At 48.6% G+C, this 12,895-nt stretch overlaps 1 protein-coding gene across 1 annotated transcript; it reads left to right on the forward strand.

Annotated features, from left to right (window-relative positions):
- Nucleotides 1–8,077: 8,077 nt before the first annotated feature.
- LOC115098904 (protein enabled homolog) lies at nucleotides 8,078–9,934 on the forward strand. The gene is made up of 2 exons (XM_029616005.1): nucleotides 8,078–8,408; nucleotides 9,159–9,934. The coding sequence occupies exons 1-2, from the start codon at nucleotides 8,078–8,080 to the stop codon at nucleotides 9,932–9,934; spliced, it is 1,107 nt and encodes a 368-aa protein (XP_029471865.1).
- The last annotated feature ends 2,961 nt before the right edge of the window (nucleotides 9,935–12,895 follow it).

The raw sequence follows: 12,895 nt of genomic DNA on the forward strand, positions 1-12,895 counted from the left end.
AGGCGTAACTTGTGCGCGCCGGGCCGGCCGCCGGCGCACGATTCCCAGGCTCGGGAGCCGTTTCGGAGGCCTCGGCCAAGCCCCCGAAACGCCCCCAGGCCGGAACCATGCCCGCAGCCCCGCCCCCAAATGATGCGCCATCACGACACGCCCCCCCCCCCCAGGAAAGCCCCGGGCGTACCCCTTTGAAAATCTGGCCCAAAATGCCTAGCATCTTATCAAGAACCCTTGGGGGATTACACACACAGCTAGCTGCCAGAGCATTTTTCACAAGAAGGACCTTTTCTGCTAATAGACTCTGAGTTATTAGGGTGTACCACTTGGTATTAACATGGGGTTAAGCTGGAGATTGTGCTTCCCTACTTTTTGAGTGCTACAGCTGTTTGAAGTTTTAATGGCTGCACTGCTATAAAGTTTTAGGATTTTTTTTTAACCTAGGGTGGTTTGTTAGATTGTTCTGTAGTAGGATTCTGTGACTCATTCTATGCTGTGATTACTGCTGATTTTTATTGTTGCTAACCCCCAGAAGATAAAATAGAGTTTAATCTGTCAGAACTATATTGTATTGTATGAGACTAACTTTGTGACTCCCAGGATGTAGGCTTGCAGAGAAGACACATTCTGAAGAAGGTCTAAGGAGGAATGCTGGGTAGGATCTGGCTATCTAGGACAGAATTGGGATATACAGTACATAATCACATGCAACTCATACCGCCCCCGCCCTGTAATACCAACATATCACGCAGAGCAATTTTTCCATGCACTAAATGTAGTGATGTATGTAAGCTAGTAATATGCTAGTTTTTACCAATTGCAAAATATCATCTATTGAATATAGTCAAACAAACTAACATATCTCGGTGACATTAGGTGTGCACAGAAAGAAGAGTCAAAATAAAGTGCAGCACATTACTGTGAACTAATTGTTCTACTACTAATGTATTAAAATCCCTGTTTTAATACATAATACATTGAACAAACGATGACTCAGCACAGCCTGGTTCCTTGGTATACCACCAACAGACATTAAATAAAAAAGATCCCTTCAACTCCTCCGTGGATTGCTGTAACATTTAAGGTATCTCACTCAGTAAGGAACAGTGTGATTTGTGGAGCATGACTAATTTGTCCTTGGAAAGTTTGAGCATGAAATAAGACAAAAGGTGTGATTACCAGTCTGTTTAGGATGAGAAATGACTTACTGTCTGAAAACATGAAGAAGGCTGTTACTAACTTAATCCATACAGTATCCCTTCATAAAAGCATTACTGTTGTGGACAAAATAAATGAAATGGACATTCCTCATTGTTCATTGGTAATGTTTCTGTTGTGAGTTTACTGGAAAATTTTGGCTTTGCATGTCTTTGGACATTTGCGTGATCGATTAGCACGTAACAACATTCTTCTAAGATGAAGGGCAAAGAAGGCATGCTAAGGTTAACTAGAACATAAGTCTGAAAACATCTATCTAGTCATGGATAACCCATTAGATGTTGCAGGAGATGTATCTCAACAGCTTCTATGGAACAGGAATGTGGAAAAGGAAGATTTTGTAGAGTTTGTACATGCCCTTTCTTTATTGATCTGCAGCAAAGTCTAACAGCTACAGGCAGCAAATACTCTTCCTGTAGTTTTCATGTGATAGCATGATCTTTCTATTGTGTTTTATGTTCAACAGGCATTAGCTTGATGGTAGGAGTGTATTTATTGACTGTATATAAAAAGTATCTTGTTTAGTCACATGGTATAGTAATTGGAGGAAAACTGCAGGTTTTCATTCTGTGCAATCATAAGTGTAGGCTTTTTACAGTGCCTTAATTTCTGTGTTTAATTGAATATCTTGTCTGTTCTGTTACCTTCGTGTATGCTTTTGGGGTTGTAAGATATATATGAGGAGGAAGTAAGTCATAGCTTTCTCTGATATTATTATTAAGGTTACCAACAAGATCCATGTTATAAGGTACAGGCTGATCCAGTTGTCATCTTATCCCATTCTATCTATGGAGATTGAAACTATAAGTCCAATACATGCATTTGGGTAAAATCAGGACTGGCTCAGCCTGAACCTTCTGACAGAGAGCTATTACTAATTTCTAAAGTCTACTAGACAAAAACATAGCCTTATAAATGCACATAAGACAGAGTCCCTTCTCCATGAAGCTTACAGTCTAGTCGTGTCAAGCATACATGACAAACAAGTCTATGGACAGTGTATCTATCTATTGTAGAGAAATACATAGGATATAAAAGCAGTTTCAAAAAGGAAGTTTTTAAAAATTGGATTTGAATATGGTCAGGAAGAGAGCATGACACACAAACCTGAATAAGTCTGGAATGCTAGAAGGTATATGTTACTGAAGAGTCAGAAGAATAATTAAAGAGATTGGAAGATAGTTCATAGGAATGTGAATTTCAATCCTGGCTGTTAACTAATCCCAAGGCAGTGATGTGACTATGAGTCTCTGGAATAATGTATTTTTAATTAGAGATATATAGAAAGGAGAATGCTTCTATTGACTTTGGTGCATTTGTATGTGGTTAACTACTTGTGAATCCTGTGTAAGTGAATTTATTTGCTTTTCCAAATGAATTAAAAGACTTCATTTTGGAACCACCAACCTTCAGCCTGTCTTGATTGCCTAGGAGTTTAATCTGGTTCAAATAAGTTCAATGGTTTCCTTAACTGTTGGGTTTGGGTACCTGCAGAACAAGGAAGAGCTGTTCTGTTCATAGAGGGGCTGGACAACCCTATCCAGAGTTGGCAAACAGGCACCCTATCCTTGGGATGACCACAGACACTTAAGAAAGTAGTAACCTAGACAGGGATTGGAACTCGCATACCCAAAGAAGGGGGTACTGTTAATATTCAAGGTACTGTACAATTTCATTATATGCACATACACATTTCATTTAGTTTTGTTTTTTTGTTGCTTTTTATTTAATTTCTTGATTATTCCATTTTGCTTTGTTTCCCCAAAATGAAATTAAAAAAACACCCGCCCTAAAATCTAAACTAAATTATCTCCCCCCACCCACCAAACTTGCTTAAGCAAAGGCCGCCACAGCTCCCAGACCCCCCTATTTTGCCCCCAAATCTGCCCTTAAACCATCACTGGTCTGCAGGTTTCCTGAGAACAGGAACGAGCCTCAGTTTCTCCTGCCCTGCTGCTCTGGATTTTCAAAATGGCCGATTTAATGCTGTACGGCAGAATCTATCATATAAGGTAATGGCACTGACCTTGAGTTGACTGGTGACCATTTTGAAAAGCCGGAGTAGTGGAATAAGAATGACTGGGGACCATTCCTGCCCCTGGAGAACCTGCAAATCTGTGATGGGGTAAGGACTGGGGGGCTTTTGCTTAATGGGTTTGGTGGGCAGGAAGATGGAATTGGACCTGGACCCAGAGCCAGAGGTTTTTGTAATTTGGCTGTGGCAGTGATTCAAAACTAAACAAAAGAAAAATAAAATGTTCTTTACTTGTTTCTTTTCAGTTTGAAAATACAATGAAACAGGATAGGAAATATGTTTGACATTTTTAATCTTTATTTATTTATTTATTTTTATTTAGGCATTTTATGTACTGTTGTTCCAAAAGAAGATCACAACGGTTTACGGTATTAGCATTCAAATTCATGGTCAACGGACATATGCTTTGTGTTAATGTTCACTCTTCAAATTCAAAATCACTGAGAATACATATTCTGGTTCATTATTATACATATACATTGATATCAAGGTAGTTCTCATCTACTTTAGTTCATATTAATTCATTTTAGGACTACATAACAGTAAAAAGATTCTAATTATACTAGGAAAACCTTTATCTCATCCATTATCTATTGATAGTTTGCCTAGTGTTATCTCTTGTCCTGTCAGAGCAAGTCGCAGTGTCATGGTTGTTTACATCAAATCATAAACCTTTCTAAAAAGCCATGTTTTCATAAGCCTTTCTAAAAAGCCTGTTTCGTTTCAAATGACAGCACATCCTTAATATAAAGGTGTTATATAAAGATGCATACAAAATATTTTAGGTTAGCAGTCAGAGTATGTATACATTGCAGAATCCACAATTTAGCAAACTTTTGCATACAGCTGAAGCATTTGCATCTACAGAGTGAATAATATACAGTGAATGATAAAGAAAAATTGGAGCATTGATAATCAGTGTATTAAATGGAACTATGTATTCACAGGGAGTAAGACTGTTCAAACGGACTGCTAAGTCAAAAGGCTCCATTCATCCAAATTGGGCCTTACAAAAATTCCAGCAGAAACTCATTCATTGACTTTAGCAAACAAAAATAATTATCTTATCCTATGTTAGAAAGAAGCTCAGTGGTCCTGGATACCTCAGAAATGTCACATAAGCTCTCTTTATGCATCTTTTTAGATCAACCCCTGCTCAGTATCTTGTAAAACATTATCAGCTTCATTGCTGCATAACATAAGAACATAAGAACATAAGAAAATGCCATACTGGGTCAGACCAAGGGTCCATCAAGCCCAGCATCCTGTTTCCAACAGTGGCCAATCCAGGCCATAAGAACCTGGCAAGTACCCAAAAACTAAGTCTATTCCATGTAACCATTGCTAATGGCAGTGGCTATTCTCTAAGGGGTAGATTTTAAAAGAAACGCGCGCGGCGGTAGAGCTGCGCGCGTTTCTGCGCACACAGCACAAGCTAGCAATTTTGCGTAGCATGCGCACATGTTGCGCGCGGCACAGAAAATACGCGCAGGTAATGAGGACCACATGTGCGCGTAACCAGACAACCTGCGCGCGGCCATATTTGTGCGTGTGGAGCCCTCGCGCGCGCGCGCGCGTACGCATGCAAACGAGAGGGTGTGACCTCCCATTCCCCACACTGCACAAAATGGCCGGCAGGAGGAGACAGCCCAACTTCACCACCAGGGACGTGGAGCTGCTGGCGTCCCTGGTGGTGGCAGCAGAGAGATGGCTGTTCCCGGTGCAGGGACGGAGGACTAATTTTGGGCACCTGCGGAGGGCCTGGAGGAGGCTGCAAAGGCGGTTTAATGCAGAGGCTTCACACCCCCGTGGAATAAGTATACGAAAGAAAGTTGTTGTGGTGAATGTGGGAGTTGCAAAGTCAGGTTAGGCCTCACCTGGGTACCCAGAATAGAGCACCTGATACTTATATGCACTGTAGACAGTTTGTTATGTCCTGCTGGTGTCTAACACTAGTTAGGATTGGGTTGTGTTGTGCCTCAATTGCCAATGATGAAAACAATGTGTATGCTAATTGAATAATATCATGGGTGTCAGTCAGCAATGTTGTCACACCTACATCCAAGTATCCTGGCACCATCTTGACTATCAGAGTACACTAATGGTCCTCCCTCCTTCCGTTCAAATAGATTGAAGACCTGAAGAAGAAGGCCCGTTGGCTACGCCTCCATCGCCGCAGATGGATGGAGCGGCTGCGTGCGCAGCGGGCTGGGCCTGGCGGTAAGTGACCCCTCCAACCGACTGGAGTAACCCACATCTGAGCCACCATCCATCCCATCCTTTACCACCGCCCCACCATCCTGTCCCCCATCCCACCTTCTCTCCCTCCCCTCACCCAGTACAGTGTAGTCATACGTGTCCTTTGTTGTCACAGATGCTGAAGAGGAAATGCCAGGCCCAGCTGCAGATGGAGCTGCAGCCGCTCCAGGGGGGAAGCCGGATCCACCCCCCCCCCCCCCCCAGAGGAGACCTGAGCGGCGAAGCCCTCCCCGGGCCGAACGGCACCCCATGCCGTCCCCTAGCCCCCCCCCTGTAGGGCAACCACCCCTTTTTGCCCGTGGGGTTAGGGACGCTGGGGCCGGCAGGAGCCAGCCTTTGCTGGCTCAGGGAGGCAATGAGGGCCCTCTAGTCCCTCATCGTCCCCCCTCACGGGGCCAGCAAAGAGGCCCATCCCCGGGGGCACGCGCCCCCGAGGATGAGCCTCTTACCTATGGTCAGTTCCAGGACTATGTGAGGGGGGTCAATGAGGGCATGAGGGCACTGATTGCCTTCCAAGAGAGGATGGTCCAGGCGACGGACCGCAACACCAGGGGCCTACTGCTGCTTGGTGCTGCAGTACGGCTCCTGGGGGAGATGGCCGTCGTCGTTGACCATCCTCTCTGGTCCCTGCCTCCCTAACCCCACGGGAGGTTTTGTTTTGTACATAGTTTTAATCCCTAGGCTGCCCCTCCCCACCCACATTTTATTTTGTAAATATGTTTAATATTTAAATAAATATTTAAAAATATAAACGATGTGGTTTTAAGGGACAGGTGGAAGCTGACCATGTATTGGCAGTGTCGGAGGGAGGGAAGGAGGGAGGCGGGGGAGGGGGTGCAGGGGAGGAGGGAGGGGGTGCGGGGGAGGGGGGAGGGGGGAGGGAGGCGGGGGAGGGGTGCAGGGGAGGAGGGAGGGGGTGCAGGGGAGGGGGTGAAGGTGGAGAGGGAGGGAGGGGGTGCAGGGGAGGGGGTGAAGGTGGAGAGGGAGGGAGGGTAGGAAGGGTGAATGAGTGGGGCGTTGAGTCCCAGCAGAGAAGCCCACGGAACATCCTTGCCACCCATCTGCTACACTGTGTAGGCTGTTTGCGTGCCTCATCAGCTACAGTGCAGCATATAGACGAGGCGCCCATGTGCAGTACAGAAGATGGCCATGCGCGCATGTCCGCTAAACTCTACGGGCCATGCGCACATGTCCGCTAAACTCTACGGGCCATGCGCACATGTCCGCTAGAGTCTACGGGCCATGCGCGCATGTCCGCTAAACTCTACGGGCCATGCGCACATGTCCGCTAGAGTCTACGGGCCATGCGCACATATCCGCTAGAGTCTACGGGCCATGCGCACATGTGCGCTCCAAATGGGCTGTTGCGACGTCCATGGATCAGGCGCATCCCTCTGCATTGTTGGCTATACCGGACCTAGTGTAACGCACCTCAGCCTTGCAGCAACTGTAATCTGCATTTCACCTGCCACATACACAGGAGATACAAGCTACAGCTGCTACGCAAAACATCACTTACAAGAGGTAGGTTAGGGTCTGTCTGCAGTGCCACCGTAGCATAACACCAATGCAGCTGTCTCGCCAGCCCGTAGAGTCTAGCGGACATGTGCGCATCGCCCGTAGACCGTACTAGGTACGGTCGCCTGAGGAGTTCGCCGCTAGTCTACGTGACGGTTCCCTAAGCCGGTCGTAGCCCTGCCATAGTGTGCGCACAATGCACTGACATACATCATGAACACCAATAAAGGCAATGCAATGCAGGTCCGAGTGGCTGGTGAGCAGCCGACTACACACATTAGACGGCGATTGTCCCCCTTCATATCTAACCCTGCTGAGCGGTAATCAGACAAAAACGTGAAGTAGCCACGAATAACACCAGTGAACCCCCCTCCAACGCTCCCGTAAAGCGACCTTACCTACAACAAATCCCTCTGATGTGCAGAGACGTGTGAGCTCAGCAGGCTACTGGGAAGACCAACTCATTCGGGGCCAGCTGCTAATCCGTACGTCCCACCCTCAGATGGAGATGCTGATTAGCAGCTGGCCCCGATTGAGTAGCCATTCCCAGTAGGCTGCTGAGCTCACACGTCCCTGCACGCTAATTAGTGTAGTCGACGTCTCACCTGCCTCTCCGACCTGCACTGGCTATGTAGCTGTCACAGAAAAGGCTACTCCCATACCGTCAATACGGGTTTGTGATTGCAACAGCACGCACATGTGGGCCACATTGGGTAATGGCTGCACACCCAGCTGTTTCGGTAGTTACGCGCATATCTGAATGAAAATAGATAGGCCGTACGAATATATTATTAAAATAGATAGGTAGCGCGCACAAATAAACCAGCACGCACATGTTTCGCATGGATTTTAATTATTCGCGCGCGTTCATGGTATTTGCGTTGATGGGATCAGCTGTGCGCATATGTTACGCCCCACTGGGGAGGTCCGCGCACAAATTGAGGTCACTTTAAAAGGATGGGTGGGCCACTCACTGGCCATCCTCACCATGGCTCAGGCTCAGGCACAACCTGTCCTTCTCAGGAAGCCCAACTTTTGCCAGGGGAGGTGGACATGCTGGTGGAGCATGTCATGAGGCAGAGGGATATGCTGTATGGCCCACAGTCCCGTACGGTGGGTGCATACGCCAAGGAACAGATATGGAGGCGCATCAGGCATACTGTGAATTCGGTGTTCCACCACAACCGCAGTATTGCCGAACTGATGCACAAGTGGAGGGACATACGGCGAGTGGTGAAGCGGAAGCAGGCCAGGCGACTTGCTGAAGGTCAAAGGAGCCGCATCACATTCACAGCCTCGGAGCAGCTGGTTCTGGGAACCCTATCGGAGGCAGCTGTGGGTGGCGTTGGCCGTCTCGACTCCATGCACCGTGCAGAGCAGCAAGGTATGCAGACCACCACGTATCCTATCTCACAGTAGAGCAGCCTATGTTGTCATGTAACTATAGGTACTGCTTACTGTTCACCTGTATAGCCAACCCTGTGCCCATTTCACGTTCCACATTGTAAAGTAGCGCTCTCCCTCTTCCCCCCACCCCACAGACACAGCCCGGAGCTGTGCGCAGACCGTGTGCGCAGAACTTGTGCGGCCCGGAGCTCTGCGCAGACCTTGTGCGCAGACCTTGTGCGGCCCGGAGCTCTGCGCAGACCTTGTGCGCAGACCTTGTGCGGCCCGGAGCTCTGCGCAGACCTTGTGCGGCCCGGAGCTCTGCGCAGACCTTGTGCGCAGACCTTGTGCGGCCCGGAGCTGTGTGCAGACCGTGTGCACACCACCTTCCCACTCTTCCCTATTTGCTTCCCCTTTACCTTCCTGTACCACAGCACACGTCATGTGGTCCTGGAGTGCAGGAACAGTGTGCCTTGATTAGGTTGGGGGTTGACATGCAGGTCGTAGAACAGGGCTCTGTGTTCTAGGTTTGGCCTGAAAGGTCCAACATTCCAGGCAGCCCACTGATAACGCTCCTGTGTCCTGAACTGGTTGTAGGGCAGGTGCTACATGTGTCTGGTTGGCAGCCACTAATGATACCCCAGAGGTGACTTGCCACCTGCCATATGACTACCACCTGTGTATATGGAGTGACATACATCACACCCCTATTGGCAGTGTGCTAATACCCATATGCTTTACCATTTAGGGGAGCCAGATGATGAGCAACCCGGACCTGCACCCAGGCCCCAACGCCGGTACCGGCGTCTGCAGGTGCTCCGTGACTCCTCAGATGAGGAGGAGGGGGAAGACCGGCAGCACGTGGAGCAGCCTGAGGAGCAGCAGCAGGGAGAGGAACCGGACGAACCGCTTGCTGAGGTGGAACCTGATGTTCAGCGGGACAGCAGTGCGTCCGACCATCCTGAGCCCCAGGCCGACCGGGTTACCGTGCCCGCAGAGACACTTGTTCGGCAGGGCGCCGCCATGTTGGATGCCATCTCTGGCCTGTCGGACATTATCCAGCAGGAAGGCAGTGCCCTCCGTCGCACTGTCAAAGTGGGCCTCCAAGCCATTTGCCAGGCCACTGACCGGCAGACGGAGGTTTGGAGGGAGTTGGTTCAGCGCCTGCCTCTCGTACAGCCCCTGCCACCAGTGGCTCCATGGCCATGGATGCCACCTGCCCATGCAGGGGCCCCTGAGGTGGTACCTCCACCTGTGGCACCAGCACCTCAGCCTCCTGCAGGCTATGTGTGGATGGCACCCCCGCCTGCACCTGCTGTTCCACCGCCTCCTCCTCCTCCACCACCAGCTGAAGAGCTGTTGCCCCCGGCTATTCCCTCATGTAGCCATGCCCCGGATGTGGCCCAGCCACCTATGCCCTCTGAGGGCAGTGTGAGCAGTGGCCGGAGTCCCCTGCGCCGCAGTGCCCGGGTGGGCCAGTCTCGGCTTTCCGAGGCTCGTAGGAGGGGACGGGCAAGGAAGTGACCTGTGAGAGGGTTTCTGTTGTTAATTTTTTATTCACTATTCACATTTGACACACCTGTAAATAAATGCACATTTATCACCTACGGAAATGGCTTTCTATGAGACTGTTCCTTTCTCGTATTGCCCGCCTTTGGATCAGGCGATGTATTTCGTCCAGTTCCTCCATGGTCAGCTGTATGTCCTCCTCCTCCTCCTCACTGTCTTCCGGTCCATCCTCAGGTACAGGGATGTGTCTCTTGATTGCCAGATTGTGTAGGATACAGCAGGCTAGGAATATCTCACACACCTTAGCAGGGGCGTACAGGAGGCACCCACCGGATCTGTCCAGACAGCGGAAGCGTGATTTCAGGATGCCAAATGTTCTCTCGATGACAGACCTGGTCCTATGGTGTGCCCTGTTGTAGCGCATCTCAGCTGCCGTGTTGGGGCATGCCACGGGGATCATGAGCCACGATTTGAGGGGATAGCCTCTGTCACCTGTAGCATACGGGATAATCAGAAGGTTAGATGATGTGTGTGGATCACTGTCATTCAGCTCACAGGGCTTACACATTCACTAGCTATAGGGTGCCACAGTAGGCACAACCATGGCTTCCATGGTTATGCCTACTGTGGCACCCTATGGCTAGTGATTGTACTAAGGTAGGTGGTTGCTGTTGTTTGTTGCTCTACTACCTAGGAGCCAGCCACCAGTGATGTGACGCAGCTGGAATTCTTCATAGATCCTTGATTGGGTGAGAATGTAGGCATCGTGGGTGGATCCAGGAAAGCGAGGCACTACGTTCGTGATGAGGCCCTTGGCATTGCACACCACCTGCATGTTTAGTGAGTGGTATCCCTTGCGATTGCGGTAGATGGCCTCATCTGCTGCTGGTGCCCTTAGGGGCACGTGGGTGCAATCAATAGCTCCCAAGACCGAGGGGAAGCGTGCTATTTGGTAGAAGTCTCTCATGGTTCCATGCTGTTCCTCCCTACTGGTGGGGAAGGAGATAAAGTGGTGTGTGTGTCGCAGCAGGGCAGCCAGGGCCTGCTCCAGACATCCTGAGGTGGCACCCTGACTGATTCCAGACGTCAGGCCAAGCGGGGTTTGGAAGGTGCCGGTAGCCAGAAATGCAAGGAAGGTAGTCACCTTGACGTGTACAGGCAAGGCATGGCCCCTTTGCGTGCGTGGTTGCAGGTCACCCTCTAACATTCTGCAGAGGGACAGTATGGTCTCCTTATCAAATCTGTAACGGGTCATTACTTCCTCCTCAGTCAGGTCCAGAAATTGGGTGCGGGTCCTGTAGACCCGGTGTAACGGGTAGCGTCTCCGTCTCAGCTGCCTTCTCCTCCTCCTCCTCTCTCTTTCCCTTCTGAGCCTTAGGGATTCCAGCGCGTATATTGCTGCTGCGTTGAACATGTGTAGACTGAGGAATTAGCAATGAATGGCTGTCTAGACGCTCGTGCGGCTCTCTCTCCTATACGCACATAAACGTTGTGTATGGACAACGGTGCCACTGTCCCAGTTTAGAGCGGGTACTCCCCCAGGCCCTCTCCTGTCCGCCTTCTGCCCTTCTACAGGATGTCTGGAACTGTGGTGATGTCAGACAGCAGCCGCAGCGCCTTCACTCATTCCTTGCGCACACAAGAAGCAGTAGCAAATCTACGCGAGCGACTTCGTATGCGCGCGCCGGTGACGTTATGCGTGTCCCTTATAAAATACGTTTTGTGCGCATATGTTCGGTCTTTGCCCAGACACGCCCCCGACACGCCCCCGACACGCCCCTTTTGTATTTGCGTAATGTTGCTCGCGCAGGTCCACTTACACGCACAAATACCGCTATGCAAAATTGCGATTGTGCGCGCCACCCCGGTTTATGCGCTTAAGTGCCTGTTTTCCCGCGCGTACGCCTTTGAAAATCTACCCCTAAGTGAACTTAATAGCAGGTAATGGACTTCTCCTCCAAGAACTTATCCAATCCTTTTTTAAACACAGCTATACTAACTGCACGAACCACATTCTCTGGCAACAAATTCCAGAGTTTAATTGTGCGTTGAGTAAAAAAGAACTTTCTCTGATTAGTTTTAAATGTGCCCCATGCTAACTTCATGGAGTGTCCCCTAGTCTTTCTACTATCCGAAAGAGTAAATAACCGATTCACATCTACCCGTTCTAGACCTCTCATGATTTTAAACACCTCTATCATATCCCCCCTCAGTCGTCTCTTCTCCAAGCTGAAAAGTCCTAACCTCTTTAGTCTTTCCTCATAGGGGAGTTGTTCCATTCCCCTTATCATTTTGGTAGCCCTTCTCTGTACCTTCTCCATCGCAATTATATCTTTTTTGAGATGCGGCGACCAGAATTGTACACAGTATTCAAGGTGCGGTCTCACCATGGAGCGATACAGAGGCATTATGACATTTTCCGTTTTATTCATCATTCCTTTTCTAATAATTCCCAACATTCTGTTTGCTTTTTTGACTGCCGCAGCACACTGAACCGACGATTTCAATGTGTTATCCACTATGACACCTAGATCTCTTTCTTGGGTTCTAGCACCTAATATGGAACCCAACATCGTGTAATTATAGCATGGGTTATTTTTCCCTATATGCATCACCTTGCACTTATCCACATTAAATTTCATCTACATTAAATAACCCTCATTATTCCCATCCGGATATACAGCATTGCTTTTGTTACATCTCTAACACGAGCATGCTCTAACAGTGATGTCAGTTTGAACTATAGGCAAAAGATAAAAAAAAATAAAATGCTTATCCACACTACTGTCACTCTGCATAGGAATAAATAGGGTTCAACTGCATAGGAATAAATAGGGAAAATAATTGTCCACTCCCAAGAAATATTTAATGCTTGGGAGGAAAAAAGCCCCACTCTTACAAGTAAATGGAAGTTGAAGAGAATGCTCTATGGGACTTAAGGAAAACTTGCATTTGTATGAAGAGAAACTTCCACCC

The sequence above is a fragment of the Rhinatrema bivittatum genome, chromosome 1 (assembly GCF_901001135.1).
Source record: "Rhinatrema bivittatum chromosome 1, aRhiBiv1.1, whole genome shotgun sequence".
Lineage (NCBI taxonomy): Eukaryota > Metazoa > Chordata > Amphibia > Gymnophiona > Rhinatrematidae > Rhinatrema > Rhinatrema bivittatum.

Coding starts and splice junctions, on each gene's coding strand:
- LOC115098904 (XM_029616005.1), top strand. CDS start 8,078: ATGCTGGTGGAGCATGTCATGAGGCAGAGGGATATGCTGTATGGCCCA. Junction 8,409..9,158: donor GCACCGTGCAGAGCAGCAAG/GTATGCAGACCA, acceptor TTTACCATTTAG/GGGAGCCAGATGATGAGCAA.